General features: G+C 38.7%; 1 protein-coding gene and 1 long non-coding RNA gene across 3 annotated transcripts in view; both read right to left on the minus strand.

Annotated features, from left to right (window-relative positions):
* EGF (epidermal growth factor) overlaps positions 1-11,673 on the minus strand; it is a 65,620-nt gene extending 53,947 nt beyond the window's left edge. The window contains exons 1-2 of one of the 2 annotated variants that reach the window (XM_009665410.2): positions 11,037-11,672; positions 1,516-1,647 (exon numbers count right to left, since the gene is read on the minus strand). In XM_009665410.2, the coding sequence (XP_009663705.1) occupies positions 1,516-1,647; positions 11,037-11,163 (259 nt within the window). In that variant the 5' untranslated portion in view covers positions 11,164-11,672. Of the gene's footprint in view, positions 1-1,515; positions 1,648-11,036 lie in introns of both variants that reach the window. The other variant, XM_009665412.2, reaches the window with a different exon arrangement.
* A 3,260-nt stretch (positions 11,674-14,933) lies between these two features.
* LOC138067159 (uncharacterized) lies at positions 14,934-23,354 on the minus strand. The gene is made up of 4 exons (XR_011140882.1): positions 22,911-23,354; positions 19,201-19,387; positions 17,810-17,879; positions 14,934-15,077 (listed from the first exon to the last, which is right to left on the minus strand). It is a non-coding gene; the product is annotated as an uncharacterized lncRNA (long non-coding RNA).
* Positions 23,355-24,664: the final 1,310 nt, after the last annotated feature.

The following is a 24,664-nucleotide window of genomic DNA, read 5'->3' on the forward strand; positions in this document are numbered from 1 at the left end:
ATCAGGTGTTTGATGAACAGATAAATAACACATGCCTCAAAGAGCTTGCTTTCTTTAAAACACAAGGGTACTTCACTTGGTGTACCCATTACAGAAAAATTTGCACCTCGCATAAGGATAGTGTTCTTTATCCATGACAGTAGCTCCTGAATTGACACTCACTTTCTACTAGTGGTATAAACGCTAGTAATATCCTTAGAAAAAGTTTGAAGTCCACCAATAATGTATGTATGTAAAGTAGGTTTGTTCTTTGAAAGATCTGTGCAGAAATGTCTTTGTGAGTTAACATGTTTATTTTCATTTCTCTTCAGTTCAAAAATAAAGAGTTTACAAAACATTTGATAAAAAGATAGCACTGCTTTTTTAAAGGGCTAGTCCTGTATAGGCAGGGCTACAAAAACCCAGCTTAGCTCTTTGTGAGTGATGCTCTGCTGTCAATAATAACAATTCTAGGAGATGACTGAGGTAATTTGGCTGATGCTGATTTGGGAGCCACACAGAATACTTTTGGCTATATTCATGGTCCCAAAGGCTACATCCAGGGGGACTCGAGTACCTACCCTACTTTTCCAGTCAGAAACATACCCTGCCACACCACATCTCCACATTACAGAGAGCCCCAAGTACACACTGGTCACAAAAAGAAAACCTGAACTCCTGGACCAGAAGGGAGCTGTAGTGTGTCCCAGACAGGAACCCAAACCAGACATGCAGGAAACCAAGATGGAGAGGTGAGAGGTGAACTCCAGAGCACACCCACCTCATATTCTAGACAGCAGCATGTTTATTTCCCCAGTGGTATCAGCAGAGGACAAAAATTAAGGTTATTCAAAGGCCATAACTGTGTCTATTTTACTCTCAGAGGGGCTAAAAGCTTTTAAAACTTAAATGCAAATTACGTGTACAGTTTAGGATAGAGGGGGAGAGAAAGATCTCACAGTAGCATTCATGTTTATTAAGAGAGTATCTATAGAACAAACCAAAAATAAGGACCTCCTGTCCAGCATTTCACAGCACTATCCCCAGAACCTAAATACACTGGACAGACATCAACGTCAACAGACTAAAACAGACAAAGGGAGCAAAATCTTATGCAGTACCACGAGAGCAAAATCTTACGTAGTGCCACGTTTTTCTGGAAGTAGTAAGGACAGAACAAGAGAGAGCTCTAGAGTTACAGTACAGTTTATTCTTCGGAGAGGAAGTAAGTCTGCTACATAAGAAGCCAGGTTTTGGGGTTTTTTTTTCCCCCCAAACATTCACTCATCTTCCTACCACACTTTCCTTTCTCCACTATCGCTCTTATTGTTACATCTGCTTTTCCCCTTGCCTGCACACTAGAAGAGGCAGTTTTTCAGTGAGCAAACCAAAGCATCTATCCACTTTCCAGCAGCTGAACTAAGTCAGCATTATGAGTAGGGAAGAGACAGGCATGATTCACTTCAAAAAGTATGCTAACTGCTGCCTATAACTATAAAGCTCTTTTTCAGTCATTAAGAAAGAAAATGACCTTACCGTTCACATAGCAAGACCATTTGTCTATATCCAAGGTGTAGCCAGGCAAACAGGAGCAGATATAGGACCCTGGAACATTGATGCAGCTTTGGCCACAGGTTCCCAAACCACCTTCAAGGCACTCATCAATATCTGAAAAATGTTTTGAACAGATCAGGATAATTCAGCTAGCAAAAGAGGAGAGAACAAACAGAAAGATGACCCTGGACATAGAAAGCTGATAACAGGTTAGTTACAAAGTTTAGTTTCCCACCATTAAAAGAGGAGAACGGCTATATTGCTTTACTTATTGGTTTCAGAATTGTAGTTTTATTTGTTTTTTTAAAGGAGACTGACCAGGAAAATTACCTCTTCCCCTAGTGACTGGCCACTCTACACAAATGGTCCCTGATTACCCTAAAATAGGGAAAGGACTTGTCTGCTACTCTGCTTCTTGATTTGCATTATCCTTTGCTGTGCACTTATGATACTCTCACAACCTCCGCCTACAGCTGCTTCCGTCTATTACTAACCCTCTTTGCACAGTAACAATTTTGCAAATAAATCACCAGGCTTTGCAAAACATATGACTGCCAAAGCACTCCCTTCGTGACGTTTCGAGTTCAGTCAAGCCTCAAAAACATACACGGTATGTTAAAAAACATTATATTCCGAGAGTAACAATCTCAAGCCAAACACCCATCCAAAGCAACAATTGAAACAATAGAAAATTGACTTCTAACTCATGAATTAGCCCAAAGCCTTTATGAATTAGAAAGATAATTGCTGTATTTATGGTGCATTATTAGGGCTTGAGGCAGCAGCTACGAAAGTGAAGGACTTTTTTTTTTTTTTTTTTTAAAAAAAAAAGGTCACCACTGAAGAGCATATTTTACACTGGGGGGGGGAAGATATTAAGCCCTTTGTCAGTATTCAGCACCATGGAGGATTGTCCCAGAAAGTCCAGAGAAACTTCAATTCCTATTGAAATCAAGTGGTAACTTCTAGAGGTTCATGACATCTGGCAGTATCACGGCCTCGTATACTTCTTGGTATAACAACAGTGAGGGTTGCTCTTAAGAAGCAGTATTCACCCTGTCCAAGATCTGTTTGATGTCTGTGCCTTAGTAAAACACAGCAGCTTTTTTTCTGGGTCTCAACATTACAGTATGTTTGAATTTATGCATACAAGAAAAAAAGAAGCAACATGAGTTCTTTTTAAGGGGCGCATTTGACTAAGCCAGTACAGGACACTGAATCACAACCAAATCTACATACATATTTGTGCATGCGTGCATGTGTTTGCACATTCTTCCTGACCAAGACTTCAGAGAAAATAAGGAAGATCTTGGGCAACCCATCATTTGAATCATATGCAAATTACCACAGGGCTTTAGGAAGTCTATGAGTGCTAGGTGAGCATCCACCTAGTTCAGAGAAGGTCAGAAATGGCATCTCACTATAATGAACTGGTAATTTGATAAACTCACTCCAGCACTTTGAAAAGAACTTTTCCTGTTTGTAATCTCAGGTTAGCAAAAATAAGCAGACTCTCTGCTGTCCCATGGTCCAGGGACCTGTCTCCCTTAAATGTTCTTAAAATCTCCATATAGTAGAAGAGTTTAGTGGTTTCTTCTGTGTCAAATATCAAAGCTACTCAAAAGGAATGTTGATATTTCACAGCCATTTAATGTGACCGTACAGATTAGGGAATGCTTCCATATTCTTTTCAGAGCTGTTCCGCAATATACATTCCACACAGCCAATGAACTAATTCTGATAACGTACAAAACAACCAGAGAACGTGCAACTAACTAATTTTTAGCAGATTAGAAGGGGAAAATAGAAGCATTTTCGGCAATTTAATGCTAAACTCCATTCTTCTTCACGCAAGCAGCTTTCCAAAGTGTATTTTCCCACAGCCACACTAGAGATGTACATTCCATTCTTGATAGAATTAAAGGAGTAGCTCCTGTAAATCCCTTCGAGAAAGGTTTGCATGGCTTAGGAGTTTGCTAACGGGCTGCAGAAACCCTGAGCTCTAGGTTGCCAGTTTACATCTAGGTATGACAGGCTAGCCGACAGTGCCTGGGGAGTCCTAAAAGTGCTCTTTGACAGCCTGTACAGGAGGACCTCCTTTCGTGACCTCAGCCCATTTTCACAACTACTGTCAGTGTTAACAGAGATGTGAAAAAGTCTATAGGTGTGAACATGGTCCTAGTATCTCACCTAAATGTGCTAGTTTTCAAAAGGAATAGCAGGTTGCCTAAGCTGGACAGCTAATCTGATTTAGTCACCAGTATAAAAGCAGATGATGCAAGGCTCAGTTGGTGAAGACTACAATTAATTAATATTAGTCAATATACTTTTATGATAATAGTGGCTTGTTAAATATTGCTTCGACAAAACCGTAAGTATGGGTGATAAAGGTAGCTGTGTAGATGTAAGATTGTTAAAAATAAGTCATTTTGACGATTATTCAATCTCAATAAAGCGCATGTTAAAGAAGATAGATAGGCCTGATATGTAGATTGTATCTGGAAGAGTGCTTACTCTGAATAGGATTTAGGTTCATACTGGACAAGCTGCTGACCTCTCAGCATGTTACTAGACAGGTCAAATCACAATACACATAAAACACAGGAGAAATAAGTGACAGTGGGGAAATAATTTTACTTTTCTATACGGCAGTGGTCAAACAATATTGGAATTTTTTTATATTTCTCGGATATAGGCTGTTAAAGGGTACTGAAAAATTAGAAAGTGTATATAACAAGGATAAAAAAAACTATTTGAGATAAGAAAAAGCACCTTTCAGCGAGACATCCACAGAGCTCCGTCTGTTGAGCTTATCAAAAAGAAGATTGGGAGAAGACTTGATCACAGTACATACATACCTTCAAGAAAGAAAAAGTACCTGATTTTCCAAAGGACACTAATCTTTTTCAGGAAAGATTTAACAAGGACTGATGGCTGAGAACTGAAGCCAGGGAAATCAAATTTAGAAATTAAACTCATGTTTTTAAAACAGAGAGTGTGATTCACTAAGGGAACAAGCTACCAAGAAAAAAATGTTAAGTTGTGAAAAACATCAGTAGATATTCTCAAATCAAGATGAGAATGGGAAGACATGCTCTAACCAAGTACAGGTTACTGCGTTATGTACCAAGGTAACTGGACAATGACCTGTGATTTACAGGATGGTCTTTCCCAGCTTTAATCCATGTAAGCTTAAAAAAAAACAAAACAAAGCAAAACCAAACCTCTCCGGGAAAGAGCACATTGATTGATTAGGCTAAAACAATTTAGGCTGCCTCCCTAGTAATGGTACTTAAAGATGGGATTTTGGGATAATCAATGCGGCAGTCTTTAGCGCTACTAAAGTTCACGTCATAAAGAAAATCCCACACACGCTGAAAAGTGAACAATATCCCTAACTGAGGAAAGGCTATAGTTCAAGAATAATTGCTCAATGAAAAATCAGAGGCACACTGACAAGCTGCTTGGCCATTGAAGAACGTCCATTCCAGCTGTAAACAGGAAGTACCAATAGACACTGAGCTATTGTTAAACATGCTGGAGCTCTGTGAACATTCACTGTTTAGGACACTAACAATTGAAGACGGTCCTAGGCTTAATAGGAGCTCTCCTTTTTGTAAAGGAGAAAAAAAAAAGTCAAAATCAAAAAGCTGTTTCTTAAGGCTTAGGAGGACTTGATCATAAAATGATCCACCAGGTGTAACTAAGAGTGCCTTCACCTGCACTCTTTATGCCCAAGTGAAGCATGGCTGCATCCTACTGTAGCTGTTTTATGTATCCTGGCAACTACTTCCCCCAGTGGGAACTTTACTCTGTGAAAGAAATCGGCTTAGCGAACACAAAAGCTGTCTACAGTGCCCTGACAGCCAGTCCTGAATGGAAGAATGAGATTCTGCTCAGTTCTCAAAGGCCTCTTTATGCAAAAAATGCCTTGAGAATCAGCAAAAACGATGAATCATGTCATCATGATGTTGGCAGCTCTGAATGACTTTACATACAAATATGCCGCTTTATTGAGAGTCCTGAGAACTGCTCTGATTGCAGAAGGTGGAGCATTAGTATGCCTGGCAGGGATACAGAGAAACCACAGTAACCCAGAATGTGCCTTTCATTATGGCCCCAAATGTATAGATTATATACAAAAAATATATACATACAGACACACAGATTCATACAATCTCACTCAAATTTGGTTCTTGGGGAGTTGGACTATGGATGAATTCACCCTTCTTTATCCAGTCACATTATAATCTTATCAACAGGTTAAATAACAAGTTTCGTCTAGATTACAAAGAAAACAGTACATGCATTTTATCTATTTTGTTAAAAATATATAGCTCAAAGAAAAGAAGATAGTCAGAAATGAAAAAAATGCTCCATCTATCAACAAGCCACAACAAAATAGCTGAGGCACATCTTAGAGGGAATGAGATGATTAAAGTGCAAATTTATCATTACCTCAGCTCCCTAGTTTTTAAATGGGCATTAAGGTACAACCTGATCTTTCATAATTTTTGAGAGTATAGAGGCTATGACATGCTCAGATAATATGGTAAGAAATACAGTGTAAATAAGCTGGTTATCAACTCCTGCTCTCTTCCAGTCCAGGGCCACAGAGGTGATCATATCACAGATATGACAGCACAAGCAACCATATAATTTAATCAAACAAAGTAGAACCAAATTTAGATCTGAAATTAAGTTCAGAAACTGCTTCTAGACATCTTGAAGAAAAATGGCAAAAAGATCTCAAGGGACTATGATATCTTCTTTAATCTTCTACTGTTCCTGATTCAGATCTCAAGAGTTTGGTCACTAGAACAGAAAAAAAAAAGTAATTTTCAGTTTTTGTCTTAGAAACAAATGCTGAGAGTAAATTAGTAACCACAAGTTCCACATCCAAGTCACTGAAAAAGGTGCAGTTCTAATTGGTCTCTGCTTCCCTGAAAATATAGTCCAATTTTCAACATAGTGCTCCTGGATTGCCTTTGCCTGTCAAAGATGAAGTCCGTGATGTTATCTTCTGGTTCTTTTTGAAAGGCAGCAGTAATTACCGACATCCAGCTCCATTTAAAATCAGGTTTCAAGTTATATACAAGAATGTATCTAACAATCTATTTGTCCAGAACAGAATCTGAGATACACATTTGCTATTTTCCACTGAGCAAAATATGGATGAAGAAGGGTTTATTCACTGGCCCTACGCTCCTGCTTCTCAGCCCCCCTTCAGGGTTAAGTTTCATGTGATCTCTGCTGCCATTTCTATCATTTCTTGTGACAGATTCTCCTCCTTCCCAGTCTGATCAAAGTTTTTACAGTTAAAGATAGTATTTGTCCACATCCAGCTGAAACCAATTTCCAGAGAATTCAATGGGAATCTTTCAGTGAATTGGCCTGTGGCTCAGACCCACGTTAAAGATTTCCCTTCTATTATTTGGTAACGATATTTTCAAGCATCTGTCCCAAGGCAGTATAACATGGAGTGAGCTAGCTGGAAACAGCTACTGAAAATAAGCAAACAAATGTGCTTCAGCTGTACTTTTCCAAAAAATAGGGATACAGTGGGATTCCAACAGATTTATCCCTAAAATTACGTTATGATGGGGATAGCCACAGTTCCCCATTTCATTGGCTCTTACATCACCTTATACAACGGTTGCAGAGAATAGCTGCGATTTAGCTGTGAATTGACATTTATTAATTCTCAGAATGCAACATAAAAAATTTCAACAACGTGTCTTAAGAAGGCTGTATGGAGCAAACTGGAGCCAGACATTTATCTAACTAAGGAGAATTTTTAAAACTGTAATTCAGATAGGAATAATTTAACATTCTGCATCACCAGTGTTCCGTGACAGGAGAGTGGTGAAGAGCAAGAAGGAAAGAGGAAAAGCTTGAGACACAAAAAGAAGAATCTGACCAAAACAGCTGACCTAATTGCAGTTGTCATCTTCAATTACAAGAGCAAGAAAGCTGTAGCTCTGCAGGAATACGTAGCACGCTAGCCCTAAAGAAGCAACAAAGGCTACATCAGAATTAGCAGTGATGCAGTAGAATCTAAGAATCCCTATGATTTAGTATAACTTTAATAATGTGGGGTTTGTTTGCCTTCTTTAAAAACTTTTCTTCAATATTGTGAATCTATTTTTAAATAATCATTTTCCTTCACCTTTAAAACTTACAAAGCAAGCACTAAAAGTCAGTCCTGAAGCCAAGGTACACTTCCACTCATGCAGCATCCCCAACATCAATGTATTTCTCTAGGGTAGCCCAAGTCTAACAGGAACTAATATCCAGTCTTAAAGTTGATAATACATGAGACTCCAGCAGAGGCTTCTTGAGATAAACAGTGTCACATCTGAAAGCTTCTTGGCTTCGAGCGGAGAAAGTATCTAAACCCCAAGGAAGCATGAAAAATGGTGGTGTTATAGGGGTTCCTAGGGAAGGCACAGCCAACTGATCCAAACAGCTGTAAGGCCAAAGCCCATCCTCTGGTGTATCTTGTATGCTTACAGAGGTCAAATATGTTAGAAATCAAAGGTCTCCCAAAACACACTGTTCACATGTTTTTATCTTTTAGGAAGAACTCCTCCTCCTCTGTGGCCAAGAGCATTTTTCCTTTAGAGGTGGAGGGTTCTATTTGTTCACTGGGGTCTAAGAAAGATGAATTATTTAAGAGTAACTTAGTCTCCAGTCCTGACATCAGCTTAAAAAAAAAAAAAAAAAAAACAAGATGGCAATCTCAAGAAGTGCAGAAATGCTTCTAATTGTATTGTAACTTGCAGATAAATAGATGTGTTCAGGCATCAAACTAGTCCTTTGTTTTTACCTCATGACCTGTTCTCCCACACTTTTTCTCTTATAAATTGTGCTGTCCTGGCATACAAAGTTGCCTCAAAGACCTTTCCCCTCTTAACATACCAAGTCAGGATTCAAATAATATCTCTTAAAATAACTGTATAAAATTATGTGAAACATTTAGGGTTAGATTACAGTATGCTTCCTCATGATGAGGAGGCCTTTGATCTTTGAACATCCCTAGAAATAAAAGGAACTAATTAAGAAATAAGATATTAAGCTATATAAGAGGAGCACAACCTAGACCTTCATCTGAAGTAGCAGGATGGAAAATGAATCTAGAAAAGCCCATGCACTTTCCAGTAAGCGTCCCTTGTAGCAGCTCTCTAATAGGGAGCTGACACCTTCTCAGTTCAGGACAGGCCTTACAGCTAGCTGGCAGGATGCCACCACAGTCACAGACGAAAAATACACCAATTGTAAAATGTTCTTTATTACAACTCACCAAGGATGGTCGCCAAGCCACAGTTCAGCTTGCTGACATTGTTCACAGTTCAGTGGTATGAGTCATGTCTCCCACTCACCACTTTTACGCCCATTATTACCTTCAAAGTCTGCCTCCAGCTTCCTACCACTTGCTTCCACTGCACCCTCTATCTCATATGATCAATGAACTAGAATTTCAAACATCCCGTCTTCTGGTCATGACAGAGCTTATGTATCCAGCATGCACTAAAAAGAACAGGGGAAAATCAATTCCATCAAAGCATCCTTTAGTCCTGTATTTCATGTCAAAATTCTGCTTGTGCTTGCTCCTCTGTAATCCAGTGCTCCTAATTAAAAAGATAACCTAGCATATTTATTTTTTGCTTATTCTATGCTACACAAAGTAAAAGAAGATCTTTGCTCAGAGTACGTCTCAGTAAATTTAGTTATTACAGAAAATGCTACTTCTATTACTATTTCTTGCACAGTTTGCTGAGCTACCAGTGATCCTATTTTGGTGCTTTACCTAGTCTCCCCAAAAGTAGTACAACAAGAAAATATATCTAACTTTCAAAAACAGACAATGTAGGGCAACTCCTGTCTCCGTTAATGGGAGAGCAACGCACGTCAGTGTGCAAAATTGAGTCGACTGAAACAGAAGAATGAATGCATCTTCGTGGCATTTTAAACTTCAATGGTATTTTTTTGACCCACCAAAAGAATAGCCAAGCAATCCCCTTCATTTCAGTATGACCGTCCTGTTAAAGTGAGGTCTCAACTGGGCAATACAGTAATGCACAGGTCATAACTAATGTACTTCCTAATTAGCCCATAGAAACTAGGTTAACATTAGCAAATAGCATGGACCTGCAGGAGAGGATCTGTAAAGTGCAACAGCTGCTGAGGATATGACCTACATACGTCTCAGAGTGGGGTGACACAGAACCAGTTCTAGTCTGGTCCTGCAGACCGAATGCCCATTAATAGTAGGGAGGACAGGTGCTCTCCTAGGGTACACCTACTGGTTTAGGCTCACCCAGAAGGAATCCCACTAGTGCATTTTGAGATTGCTCTGCAGTGTGAACAGAAGCATAATAAGAGGGGAGAGTATGTAGATGTACTTCAGAAGCGTGCTCCTCATTCAAATTCAAGCATCAGCATAGAAGTATCCTAGGTGTCTTTGGATATTTGATCAACCTTCAATCAAGTTTATCGTTTGTACACAAAAATGCCTAGCTCCTCCTCCCTCAATATGAGAACATTTAACATGCATACTTCTATTTTCTGCTTACAAGCTGGTATTTCTTGGCAGAATGCACAGGGGCACCTGCTATTAAATCACTGGAATCATGTCAAGAACTGAGTCAGAGCTCCTGAAGCCTAAGAAAACTACAGCAAAAGCTTAACTCCAAGTATTAGGTCTGTTTGCTTGAAGCCTTACAGAGCATTTCCTCATCTCCTTAACAAAACCCAGTACTTCATTGGCTCTTCCTTTCTAAAAAAAATTTGAAATTCAAGGTATCAGAGGGTTCTGTCATTCTCTTACATGTTTTAAAGAATAAGAGTCTGCATTTTAAATGTTCCAAATCACTAGACCTTATTACAGAAATATTAGTGTCATATACTTCACTCGCATTTTAGTGCTACAGTATCAAATATGATTCATGTATTGTATGAGATGCATTAACTCTATATAAGTGCACAGACCTATGCACACCAATAAAAAGACAGAGACTATTTTTTAGTTTTCTATCCTACATCCATTATACATACATTAGTATGTATACTAATACATATATATACACATCATTAAAAGTACTCTTTCTGTATGTATACAGAGATATAAATACATCCATACACAAATTATACATATATAGTAGCACAAATATGTCCATGCACATGTGTGGAAGATACAGAAACACTAAAGCAAAGGAAAGGAATTTTGGCAACCAGAGAACAGTTCAGATCTCTTTAAAAATCATATACTCCCTAATCCTACTTTCTGATAATTAAACTGACAAGGGAATGATTTCTGAATAACAAACTACTAAATAAAATGAGTTCTGTTGGTTCTGAGAAGCAAGCGATATCAAAAGGTTGATTTATTGTCTCTGCCAGTATAGCACACAAACACTCTGTTAAAAAAATTCTTTTAAAATTATAAAGCTCAATTAAGAGACTACAAATGCCATTTTCATAATTTGTGAATGGTCACTTACCTGTACAAGTGGAGTTTTCAGTCTCTAGTCTGTATCCATTAGGACAGTTCCAGTGCTGCAGAGCTGAGAGGCTGACAAAACCAATTTTAAAAACCACTGACAAAAAAGCAACAAGGAAGAGAAACATAATCTTGCTTTTTTTCAACTATCGCTAGAGAAGAACAAGCTTGTATTCAGTCATATCCAGGGCAAGATGAACATGTGTAATCCCAAAAGGTTTCTGCAATCTCCTGCTTTAAACTCAGACATCTTATCACAATACCAAGTTTTATCTTTGTCTTGCTTTTCTTGTCACTTTAGTCCTTACTGCGTCTGACTACAACCTTGAAGAAATTCCTGGGGGATTTCTTCCCCACACACGTCGTTTTCTCTGCCTGTCTGTCTGTCTGTCTCTCTCTATTCCTTTCTTTTTTGGAAGCCAAGTATGAAATGCCTGACACTCTTGCCACAAATTTAACACAGCTTAAAAGCAAAGCTCACAAGGATCACTGCAAATTTCTTCGCGACAAGCAAAGCTACTGTTCAAATCTTAAACACAGAGAACTTGGAAAAATTGTTCACCACAGCCCTCTGGGGAGCATAGTGAGATCTCCAGGTACCGTCCTTCTCCAAAACGTAGTTACTTTATACATAAAACCTCAGAGGGACTCCTCTTTCTTTTTAAAGCTCTACTTGCCCCACCTCTTCTCTTTTTAGTACCACTTGAGTGAACCCTGTGTTTGCAAATAGTAATGTGGTCAGTTTCTTACTACAGGGAACTGAGCCAGAATGCAGATACCCAGTCACCCATAATAAATACAGTCTATTTACAAAAGCAGCCCCTCATGTTTGAGAAGTACCTGCTGCATACCAGCTAAGTTTTATTTCTCAGCGATTGTAGCCTGATTTATACCATGCACGTTCAGTCATGATTAGTCACATTCATTTTTATAATGCCATGTGTTTTACTGCCAGAAAAAAAACTTTGTCAAACTTTGCTCATGCAAAAAGGAAAAAAATTCCCTCTAGTTTCTCCCGTCTATTTCAACTGCAAATACACATTGGCATAGGGTCAGATTCAGACCTAGGGTATGTGTTTGCAATTCTGATTTCACAGAAGTCACAACCTTCTCTTAGGTTTGAATATGGCCCTTCTGCAGTTCCAGAAAAATACCTACTGTCAGAAACTAAGGCAACATGTTCTGAGTCTGCAATATCTCATGCATGTTCTAGTCATTTATATGTGCACATGGGTGCTATAAAACGCTACTGTCCTGATGCAGGGCCCTTCCACGCTTATTTTGTAAAGGTGTGTAAACTAGGGAAATTACAGGTGAGTCTAGCTCACTATTCTTCCAGTATTGAAAAAAAACTCCTTTTCCCTAATCCTTTGGCCCAATTCAGCAAAGCTCTAGAGCACAAGCGTAAATGATCTGCTGAATTTTTAACATGCTGAGATTTAAGCAGGTGTTTACGTGGTTGACTGCACCAGGGTTTGCTGCTCTAACTGTTGTGAGGCAATTTAGTTCTGCCGCTTTTTTCTTTTCTTCTTTTTTATTTCTGCAGTATTGTGCTAGAATAAATACTAATACAACAGCTGGAAACATCAGCAGCAGACGGTAACCTACAGCTGTGAGAGTTCCATCCCTGGGAATTCTTCCCCCCCCCCCCCCCCAATTTGCCTGAATTGATAAGAGTCTGGATTTGCACTAAAGGAAAATAAGCAGCATGAAACCCGATTACAAACTGGGCCACTCTCCACTAAAGCCAACTGTTTCTTGATGTTTCTGTGCCTGCATATAACGACATTCTGCTTGCTCAATCCCCACTGCTACAACTAACGCAACTAATTAAATCCGGACTGACAAATGGAAGCCACGTTTTTATGCACCCTGTTCAGAACTGACCGTCTATTCTGCAGGCTATAAAATACAATAATAGTAATGTAAATTATGCAGGGCCAAGCTCCTGCCAAACAGCACTTGCTGCTCCAAATAGTCCCCTGGAAAACAAAAGGGGAACCAATGGGAAAGTGTAGTAATTCCATACCATCTAGGATTACATGATCCTGCCCAGGAACTGTGGTATGTTCCACATGAATCTATTTTACTAATTCTGTAGCTGTCGATTACTCCTCACACAGTTTTCCTCTGTGTTCAAGCTGGGAACACACAACCTAAAAAGCTCAAAAGGAATGTGTCACTTCTCTGTGAGTAACCACCAGCAGAGTGCTTGCTAGGCTGCGAGGGTGGCCGCCCAAGTAGAGCTCTGTCCTCTTCCAGGTGAGATGCCAACAAACTCGCAGAAAGAGACAAAATGAATAAGCTCTCCCTTTTCCATTAAAGCCCAGAAGCAATTTCTGTTACTCCTCAGGCCTTCACATTCTTTTAGTCTATCCTTCACAGATACTGTCTTTTCCAAATATCTCCTTCAATCTTTTCCTCCCATCTATCTCTTCTTGTTACCTTTACTCAAAACACAAGTCAAAGGCACATCCCAGAATTTCTTTTTTCTCTCTAAGATGAAAACAAAGACAGAACGTCTGAGATGTCAACACCACAATAAACTTTTCTGGAAGAAGGTATCCCTTCACTGCAGTGAGATAGAGACTGGTTAATAAAGTGATTCATTTCACTGTCCTAAAAGTATAGGAAGGGTTTAAAAATAGGAGAAAAGTCTCTTAATAGTGAGATTTTGTTGCCTCTCAAAAGCCAGATATGCCTCAGACCAGAAGTAGTGCCAGAGGATGTAAATAAGTTACTAGAAAGTGGATGGAATCAGTTATCTTCTCTTAGACCAAACCAGAAAGTTCTCAGTAAAGCACAAAATTCATCAGGCTGTACCACAGCCATACTTTCCAAATATATTATTTTTCACCAATTGGTTTAGAACACCAACACAATAATTCTTTCCCACCTAAAATCATTTAGCATTTAAGGAGCTGTTTCAAATGTTTCTACATAGCAAGCTACTGCTCACACCCACAGCTAGTTAAGTACAGCAACTTTCTTTAGGTTAGCATTCATACAATAAATTAGACTAGACTTACCTCTGAATCAGTCCAAATGATCTTAAAATTATCTCTCCTGATACACTGAATGCTAAGAACTGACCTAGTTTAATTTGATGTGGTGTCTTGAGAGACTGATGAACTAACAATAAATAAATATCCTTCTCTTCCTTTCTTTTGGACTTCCCACTCTGTCATCTAGTTTTGGAAGGCTTGTTTTGCCTTGGTTGGTAAAGACCAGCTAGCAATCCAGCTGAAGGCGGTCTTTTCCCCTACCGTGGCACACAGCTGCGATTATTGAGTTCAAGGACACAACATTCTAGCCGTTTCCAAGATATGAAGGAAACGGAGTTCTCCCACACTTTCCCAGGGCTTTCAGTAACTATACTGTATTAATTAGCGCACCGTTTAAATCATATACTGGCTTTTATTCTTGCTTACTACACATTATGCTAACTTGTCAGCACTTCAACTTCTTTTCCTGTCAGCCTCTGGAAGTTTGATCCTTGTCTTATGTATCTTCCGATCTGGTTAAAATTATAATTTATAGGCACCACAATCCTTACTGCTGCCAATACAGGTTAATGATGAAGTGAAGAAGCTTAGTTCCCTGAAATAGCATAGGAAATGTATACTGGTTATTTTTAGTATGAATAGTCTAGAGCAGTGAGGAATACCCAGAGATACACAATCTCCACCAAAGAACTTAAGTTCTTTCCCAATAGCCCAAGGCCCTGAGTCAAAGTGCTTACAGAAATGTAATCCTGTCAGAAAGGGTACTGTGATCAGAGCAGTAGCTGACAGATACAGGCAATCGTTTAATGACACTAGGGATTTCTGACAACGTCCAAAAAAAAAAAAAAAAGCAACATTTTGGTAAACTATATCTTACACTGACTCACCTTGGCCTGATCTCAGGATTGCCAACTCTCATGGACTTACTTCCTCTGACATAACAGTGCTTGATTCAGTACTGCTAATGTCCTTTCAGCAGGTTGAATCCACTTCACAGATAATTCTGACATAAAGGACGTTATGCAATATTAAAGTACCTGTGAGACAGAGTGGGGGAGGAGGCACAGCATGAGAGAGCACAGCATATTCTTGTGATATCTAAAAGCCAGGAATGCCTGAAATCTCCTCCTGATGTATGCATGATGGTGATTCTTTTTTGTCCTCAAGCTTGTCACTCATTGTTCTCTTCAACAATTTGGAGATAATATTTAGGTGATAGGATGCTGTAAGTTAATTTATTAGTGAAATTAATTAAAGAGGATGGCTTTAATAATGAAAGTCTTATGAAGACCAAGTGCTCTTGTAGGTTCTCTCTTTGCAGTTGTCTCAGTTTACTTCATAGCAACAATAATGACATATACCCCCCTAAATGGGTTATAATTTCTCCCATTATAATCTGATTGCAAGGAAAAGAAAAGATACAAAAAACCTCATTGAAACCATAATATTAATTACAATCAATATTATCTTAAGTATTTTTATTTTTCAACATTTTGACATGTACCTATCACCAGTTGCTGCACTGTGACTATTCATTTCATCAGACAGACCACACTGCAATCCACAGAAGGATCCAGAGACAAAATTAAATAACTGTCATATTCAGACAGTCAGAACTACAGTAAAACACGCTAGGGAAGCTGCATAGCATGTTTCTGACTTGTGACATTTATCACTGTTAGATGACTACATTAGGCCTCTATGTCAGGAGATATAAGAATTAGTTAAAATAGCATGCTGAAACAGTACTTGGCTCTCTAAAGAGAAGATAATACTTTAACAGCTCTTTAGTTACCATGACTAAGGTCTATGCAGTTTACTATGTGAGAGTATTTAAGAAAAGATCTTAGTAGCCCGTATGACATTACTTCACTACTGCAGGTGAAAAAAAAATATATATATATATATCCTCCCCACAGTTTTTTGCCTCACAGTTACTTTCCATCCCAGAGATAGCTGTGTTACACTAACAGTGACATGAGTCCTAGGTGCATGTACTGGACATGCACCAGACACTCTAAAAGTCAGAACAAAGGCACTGATTGAAATCTGGCATTGATTTTCAAAGTTGATAAGCATTCAGAACTTCTACTGGTATCAATAAGAGATCAGGCTTTTAAAAATCTGTCCATGCGTTGTTATTCTGAAAGTCCATTTATTAGAAGTATTGCTATTTCCTATGGATCTTGTCTTTTCTCCTCATGAGTTCTGGCTGGAAAGAAGAATAATTAAAACAACTATTTCAGTCAACTTCTGTCTTCACATTACAGACCTTTTCAGATGGTTCATTCTCTCTCTGATCATGCTGCTCTTTAGAAAAACGAATACCAGGGACTACTTTAAGGTTTTGCTTTACAGCTGCTTCACTGGCTATGTGGAATAGAATCCCTACAATTACCCGTCTAATGCACTTTCGTTGTTAGATTACGTCCATTTCACTTGGTGCTTCTATTACATTAGTTCGGCATACTTCCATGAACACACACACATAAACTTAACGTGTGTATCACTGATACAAATAAAGACAGAATCAAACAAGACAGATTTTAAATAAGTAGAAACAGACATTGTAATAGCCAGCTTTCCACAGCAACAGCAACTGAAATGAACTCAAGACACTGGGATCACCAGAGATGTTGTCAGTGCCCAATACTGAACTCCAGTGAGTAAACTGCAAGATGCTCTTGGAGGCTGCCAGACTCTGGAATTCTCTTCATCTGACAGGGTAACCGATCTTAACGTGCTGACTTCCTGAGCATGCTGCAAGCCACATGCCCTTCACTGAAATTTAACATTTTCCTGTATGTGGCCAGGCAGCTGGTGTCAGAGGGATTAGTTAGTAAACTGGCGGGCAGCCAAGAAGAGGGGTAATAATTGCTGGGAAGGTTCATTTCCATACTGTTTGTAATAAATGTTTAGGAGATCTTCAGAAGTAAATATTTCCTAATTAATAAATATTTGAGCAGCAGATGCCCTGAAAAATTTGCCCGCAGCCTGCTGAAAATCAGTCCTGCACTGGAAGTCCAAGTTCTTGATGTGATGGCATTTACTGTGTGAAATAATTTCAAAGCAAAAAAACCATATGTTGTTAGATCCTACCCCCAATGCCCATAAGAGTCCCGCATGTGGTTTTCCTATACCATATCAGGAAGGAGTTAGTAGAGAAAGCAGCAAGAGACCTGCAAGGGGCCCAGCCATGGAAGAGGCAGCCTGACCTGACACCACCTCAGAAACAACCTCACAGCTGCAGAGAGAGCAATGCCAAAGAGCCTATCACAGACCCAAATGCCACTAGGAGAATGATATCCCAGAACCTGGCATCTAAGTCTTGCAGCTACCAAACACACCCTGCTCGAGGGCACAGCTGTCAATTCTGCTCCTGGATAGCAACAAGGAGAGCAGTGGGAAAGAAGGCAGAGATACTAAGTACAAGCAGTAGACCACCTTATATTTAACTCCCAAATATTCATTCTGTGTACTTTAAAGCTTCAGATAGATTCTGCATTGCGCGCAAGAGTGTGAATATGGAGGCTCCAGTTCAGACACCAGTAACAGTGGTGATTTCAGAAAAGTCTTAGTCTCAGGGACTGATCAAGCAAGCAGTGAGCACCGGGCTAAGCATTAAAGACTGAGGAAACTCAATTTGCAACAGACAAAATTATAAGCAATTGCAGAACTGACAGACAAGACTGAAGCAAAGTGGCCATAAACAATCACATTTTCTGCCTCGCTGAAACGTGAATGAACAGATACTGAAAGATATAGTTACCTCCCTTACAGTTACCAGCATCTCTCAGCTGCAGTAGCCTTTGATTTAGGCTAGGCTGTCAAATGACAATCTAGAGAAAGCAAAGACGGAATCAGGCACAGTTGGACTTTGTAACTAAAATGTATACAGGATGCACAGGCAATTCTGTGCCTGCTATAAGGCAGATCCTGGCAAGACTACTTAAGTGCTCTGCACTTCACTAGCTTCTTTTTTATTGTAAAAAGAACTGATACATCCCTTGTGCATAAAGGGGGGATCTTTAATTTACAAATGGTTACAAAGTGCATTTGAGATCTTTTTATTGAAGGTAGTATTCAAAATTCCAAAGTAATTAATGGTTTATTATTGCTGCTAAGATCACAAAGGGAACAAATTAAGCCACCAAACAGAAGGGAAAGAAAATTAATTTGGGCTTATACATTATCTGTATTGGAACTAAAAAACAGGCTTCTTCCCAAGTGGTGCTGCAAATCACTGAAAACTTTTAGGTATCATTTTTATTGTCACTCTCGGCATCCAGTATTAGTTTACTTGTATACAGAAAAGCACAGTAAGATACCTGTCTTCCCAGGAGATACATAAATGTTCATACTTCGTGTCTATCAGAAACTGTTACACTGTATTGTAAAAACTTTTATTTCTCAAAGAACAAACTAAGTTTGTTATATAAAATTCCTATTAGCGCTATGAGATAAAAAAAATCACAGAAGCCCTCTGTGATTTTACTAAAACTAGTACACCACATTAGTAGAAATGTACCAGCTAGCTTAAAGTACTAGGAAAGCATTTGTGGGATTCACTGCCTTGTACACCACATAAAAAATTGCTTAGCTCTCTCAAGTCGTTTCACAAATTACCAAACTAAAAACACAGTAATAATGAGCATAGTAGCTAGACCAAAGTCACAGTTTTATAAGATTTACCCCCAACCTATTACGGTACCTCTACTGAAAAGCAGAAGTACCTAGGGGCCACTATGTATAATACTGTTAATACTACTGCAGTTAAGGTCAGCTGGGCATTAGCAAAAAGTTATAGAAGGGAGTACCCACCCAAATCTTTCTCAGTAATGCCCACAGGAGAGAGTCTGATGTACCTCTTGGGCAGTGCTTTGAAAATTAGCCATAGGTGCCCAGTTTTCCAAAATGAAACAAGACCCTAGTAAGGGGAGAGGGGCAGGGGAAATCTATTCTAAGAGTTTGCATGTGTTTCCCAATGCTAAAGAAACCTCCCCGTGCGAATGAGTTTGACCACCTTATTTGGAACTGGGCTCACAGGCAAGGCAGAATGCATCGTAAGAAAAAGAACCCAAATACCTAAAATATCTGGGCCAAATAGTAAAATTCTAATAATATCTATGTATCTCGAGAGAGATTTACAGAAGGACCTACCTCATGTGTGTTGGCACAGAAGTCAAAGACATTGATTTGTGCATAAATTCTCAATGTTCGCAGCCACTCATTGCTGTAAAACATGCGGACCAAGGGCGGGGACTCTCCGCAAGTGTTGCCGGATCACAGGCTCATCATCACGTTCCAGGATTAAATACCCAGAGAGACAGCTCTTTGCTTCCAGACACTAAAGAGAAAGTGACCTTGCACTCACTGAAGTCAGTATCAAACTCCCATTGATTGCACTAAAAACTCTGGACTAGGCCTATCTTACCAAAGGGACAGGTTTTTGCCCTAAATCATCCACCCAGCTCTAAATAAGCAATTTCCTTTTTCTCATTCAGAAACCTGAAAGAGACTAGGTTCTTGGGTAAGAGGGGGTAATTCAGTTTTATGCTCTCCAGGAGTTACTTAAATATTTTAAAAGTCTATATAAATTACCTCAAGCCTGATACTGTAAAATATGAGAAATATTAGTAAGTGTTACTAAGATTTTACAAAGTATTAGTAAAAGTAAAGGGAAAATAAGAGTAAAATCTCATTAAGGCTTCAGGATGTGGTTCTCACTGTGTGTAATTTTACACCTGCCCCAAATATATGCTGCCATTGCGTAAGTATATCAAATGGGCATTTCTTTTTTCACTCTTATGTCTGAGAGGTTTGAACAGCACACGTTAACAAGCAATTCAGATCAAAATTTCTTGTCTTCTGCTACCAAAAAACACCACCCGCTCACTGTTACACAACAAAGCAATTATACCTTCAGAAGTGATCAGTTATTAAGAACTCTCAAGTCACAGGTTCTTCAATTGGATCAAATATTTAGCTATTACTAATGCTTTTGCCAAAAGATGAAGAAAAAAACTATTAAGTGCATCAATATTCTAAAGAAGAAAGCATCAAAAAAATGTTTAAGATAGAATGGTTGCCTGTGCTACTGCATGGCTCTTGCTTACAGCCACACCCAAGAATAAATCATGATGGTCCTATTTCACAGCATACTGTTTTTACTAGGATCCATCAGACTAAGCAGACCCAGTCAGATTAAGGTGTCCCTTTAGCCACATGTTTCAAATCTTGTTTGATCTATTAGTCTTTTATCAATGAAGCAAGTGGCTTGTGACCGGCCTGTCACCATCTTGAAATTATCAAGACCTTGCAAGTATCCTCTGAATCTCTCCCACAGCCCAGCCACTCTACAGACATTCTTGCCATTTTTGCATACTTATTCTTGGTGTCTGAAAGCCACCTGCAACAACGCATGACAGCAATCATCTCAATGTAACTGGAGCACCACTCCACTAAGTCTTGAGCTATTGGCATCTGCTGAAATGGCAGTGGGCTTTGAAACATTGTCAAATGTCAATGCCTAGGATATGGTCAATAAGTTATTTGGATCTTCTCTTCAGAGCCCCGTTCCTATGTTTTATCCTCAGCCCACACAAGTCAGCATTGTAACAGTGAATAAAGAGCCTGGCCTTCATCATTTCAGATGTATTTTTAGGTGGTGATATTTGAGTTCAACTTCCTCCAGGCCTGTCACCCTGCCCTTCTGATGAATCACAAGTCATTTGAACTGTAATCAGCTTCCAACATTAAAAGTTTTGTCAGTTCATCCTGCTCAGAACTTATCACTGTGAAGGACTCAGAAGATATCAAATAATATGTTTTGACTATATTATATCCCATAGAAGTGCATCACCTTGATAGTTTATTTCCTCTGTTCTGTTTCAGTACTCTTCCTGAACTGCCCAGTTTGTCCATTACTGCAGGAAAAGCTAAGATTGAAACCATTCAGGTAGTGCTGCCTGCAGTTCACTGCAGCTACCTTTCTAGCTGGCAGTTGCCATAAAATATTGTCCCAGTTTTCCCCACTTAATATGTGGCTCCTCTCACTTGCTATAGTTGTTAGGCTCCTTTGATGACAAAGTTGTCAATCATATAGCTCCTTGCCTACGTAACCTCATCAGACTCAAGAAGCCAACCTCTTTCTGGGGTCCTTCAGCCGAGGTCTAGGGTTCCCCCTCCCCCAAGCCTTGTTACAAAGTAGACTTACCTCAGCTTCTGAGCCAGTAATAACTACAATGCACAAAGCCTGTTCAAGAATACTGTCTTTTGTCGCCCAAAACAGCCTTCTTTCAACTCTACAAGGATCTTCTCTTAATCTAATTTTTGGCACATTCCTAATATTCCTCCTCCTTGCAGTTCTTAAGTGTGATTTTATAAGCTGAAAGATTACCAAATGAGTTTTTTCCATTCAGGGAACTGAGTACTCTTCAGTAGGATGTTTTTTTTTTAATACTCTATTTTACTTGTGCTTTCTATAGGAATTTCCTCTTTGCTATTCATATACCCTACTTCAACATACTTTTTGCTTTATCAGAATCTGCATTTGATCAGATTGTCAGTGTAATGCTCTCTTCCAGGGCAGACTTGCACATAGTTGTACTAAACATTCTTGTTTCATATCCCAACCAAAAAACTGTCATTTATATGCTCTGCCTGTACTGAGCGCCTCTCCAAATGCCTCTCTGCTGATTCAGGACCTTTACAGACTTTTATTAAAAAAACCCAAACAAACAAAACAAAAAAAATCATTTGTGCATTACTCGCTTTTTTGGCATCACAATACTGACAAATCCTTGAAACAATCTTCAGGATCATTCTTCTCATTTCTTTAAGGTCAACTATCTTTAAGGATCATCAATTTCTCTCCCATTTCATTTGGTGCAGACTTCACTTCTATGTGAATCTTCAATAGGATAAAAAAATTCAAGACTTAATCATCTCGCGACAGGCTGAGCTTCTGTCTATACCAGTTCATATTCAGGCAATTTGTAGAGCTAAGTCATTGTTAAATAATCACAAGAAAGAGCCACTGTTTTCTATCAATAAACAAGGAACTTTTTTAGTTACCTCTTCGAACCATTCTGTTTCAAAGACATAGTTCATATGGATATTGGACATAACGTCTGTTCAGTCATTGTGCCTCACCAAAGCAAAGACTTACTTTTTTGGCTTGTGAAAAATGTGGCATGGGTTGTTTCTATTGCTGATTACCCCATCCAAAGGGAATGTCTGCTCCTCTGTCAAAGACTTAAGAACGCTCAAGCAAGCTAAGGAACAAATAAACAGCACATTTGTGCACTAAAACATGCCTGTACCATTTTAGGAAGATTCTTTGCCTCAAATTATTTCTCAATATTAGGAATCTTCTCCAAAAATAAATAAATAATCCTGAGCTTTTAGAATGAGCTTAGAATGACTGGCACAGGACTTTAAGAACGGAGTGTTTTGTGACAGCAAACACTACAATAACAATGTGTAAGTGACCTTCAGCCATTAAGCTTGAGTTCCACCACAAACAGGAGTGTTATGACCTGTTTTTTCACCTTCCTGCTTCAGTGGATAGCAAATCACTCCACCATGTCACTTTTACGCTAGACAACAAGAGATACTGATGTAAATCTTTTTTAACCAACCAGTAAGAAACCAGAACAGGTCTCTCAAGACCTTAAGAGGGTGCTCTGGAAAAATACCCATAAATAGTATCATTCATTTGTAAACCAAAGCTAGCAGCACACTGTAGGATTACTCTAACATAGAAAAGGGCCTGATCAAAAGTCAAGTAAGGATAAAATTTAAAAGAATTTCAGCAGAAAGTAGTTATTCTGAATTTAATTTGCCATGCTTTGTAGCTGACTGCTTACCATACTCTTATATTGTCCTCTTTCTCCCTCTGTGATTTAGACTTCCACATGATCTTAAACACAAGGGACTGGGCTATGAAACAAAAAATATAATTGGTGCAGGTTATTTTTGGAGGCTCAAATGTTTGGCTAAATCACAGCAGCATAAAAATTCAAGACACATGACTCAGAATTCGATCCGATCATCCCACAGCATTAGACTTCAGCGTCATTAATTAAATCAGATTCTTACAAAAAATATTTGCGGGTATTGGACTTAATTTCCTTTTTCTTCAATAAAGGTGTAATTGTTTTAGAGACTGAGAATTATTACAAGGCAGATTGTATGTATTGCTTTTATTGTTTTAGCGCTGCTTTCCAAAACAATATTGAAGTGGGAGGAGTAAGTGAGAAAGAGTCAAGCAAAAAACATGATTTGGAGATATGTTTATGACTTTCTTTTTTTTTTTTTTTTTAAAAACCGAGTAGTATATCTCAGGTAACAGCCAGTACTATAGGCCTCAGAAGAAAGTGCCTGAGGCACAGTTAGGCAACACTGTAGTACTCTATATTCCTGCCCTTCATCCACACACACAAAGTTCCTTCTTCCTAGATTAAGGGATAGGAAGAAAACAGATGCCATTTTAGCCTTTCCTGACATGGAGTATTTTACTGAGTCCTCTTTGACACCTTCACAAAAAGCTCCACCCAATTCCTTTTAATCCCTCCTAAAAAGAATTTCCAAATATTGTATTACTCATCACCTTCTAGAAGAAAGCATTTTCTTGTTACTTTCTTGTCAGAGCATCTTCTCCAAAATGTGGTAACTTACTTAATGCGGTAATTGGTATTCTACTGTTATGAGAGGTTCAAGTTACAGTCATTTGTTCTATCAACTCCAATCATACCATTCTTAAGCCATTCAACTATCTTCCAAAAATAATAGATGCTAAATTAGACCAAATATATTTAAAATACATACCTGACAGGTGCTACTGGACTGACTGCAATAATTGGAGCATATTTAACATTCTTTTCTAAACACAAATTTAGGGTGTTATTTCATAAATAAAATTAGGAATTAAGAAACTCAGAGAAAGTACATTGTTATAATTACTATTTAGACATTATTCCCAAGATTATCTTGGGAAAGATAACATCCTTTTGTTCAAAGTTGCTTTTGCATTAATGATTGGCAAGATTCCCAGCACGAACATTAATGACTAATGTGTTGTACGCAGCACTGTAAAGAGAATTATCTTCTTGCTATACACTGTTTCAGATTCACATTTCAGCTTGACTTTTGACACTGCTTGGCAAGGGAGTCTCTGAAATTTATGGATCACCAGAGTTTATAAAAATGACAGATTAATCATACCTGCATTCTGATGTGATTTCTGGTCTTCTGAGATTCAGAGGGAAATTTTGTCAGTAATTTAAAAGAAAAGAGAACACATCTGTTCAAAACTTCTCCTTTTCAACAAAGGAAAGCTAGCCTGGAGTTTCTGCAGCCGACTGTTATATCTAGAACTATGTAATGAATTCTGTTAGAGAAGGCATCCAAGTGAGCATGTTTCCAGCCTACATCCAGTTAGATCACTAAAAGAAAAAAGTTCCACTTTGAAATCTCTTTTGTGCCCTTGCAGAAAATTCAAGAAGGTCCCCCTTCCAGGCACAATTCTAACAAAGGTGCTGTTTTTAAAACAAAGTTGTACACCACAATAGACTGTCATAGTCTATTATCTCTAGGATTCACACCCTAGCCAGAATTGTGG

Source organism: Struthio camelus, chromosome 4 (genome assembly GCF_040807025.1).
Source record: "Struthio camelus isolate bStrCam1 chromosome 4, bStrCam1.hap1, whole genome shotgun sequence".
NCBI lineage: Eukaryota > Metazoa > Chordata > Aves > Struthioniformes > Struthionidae > Struthio > Struthio camelus.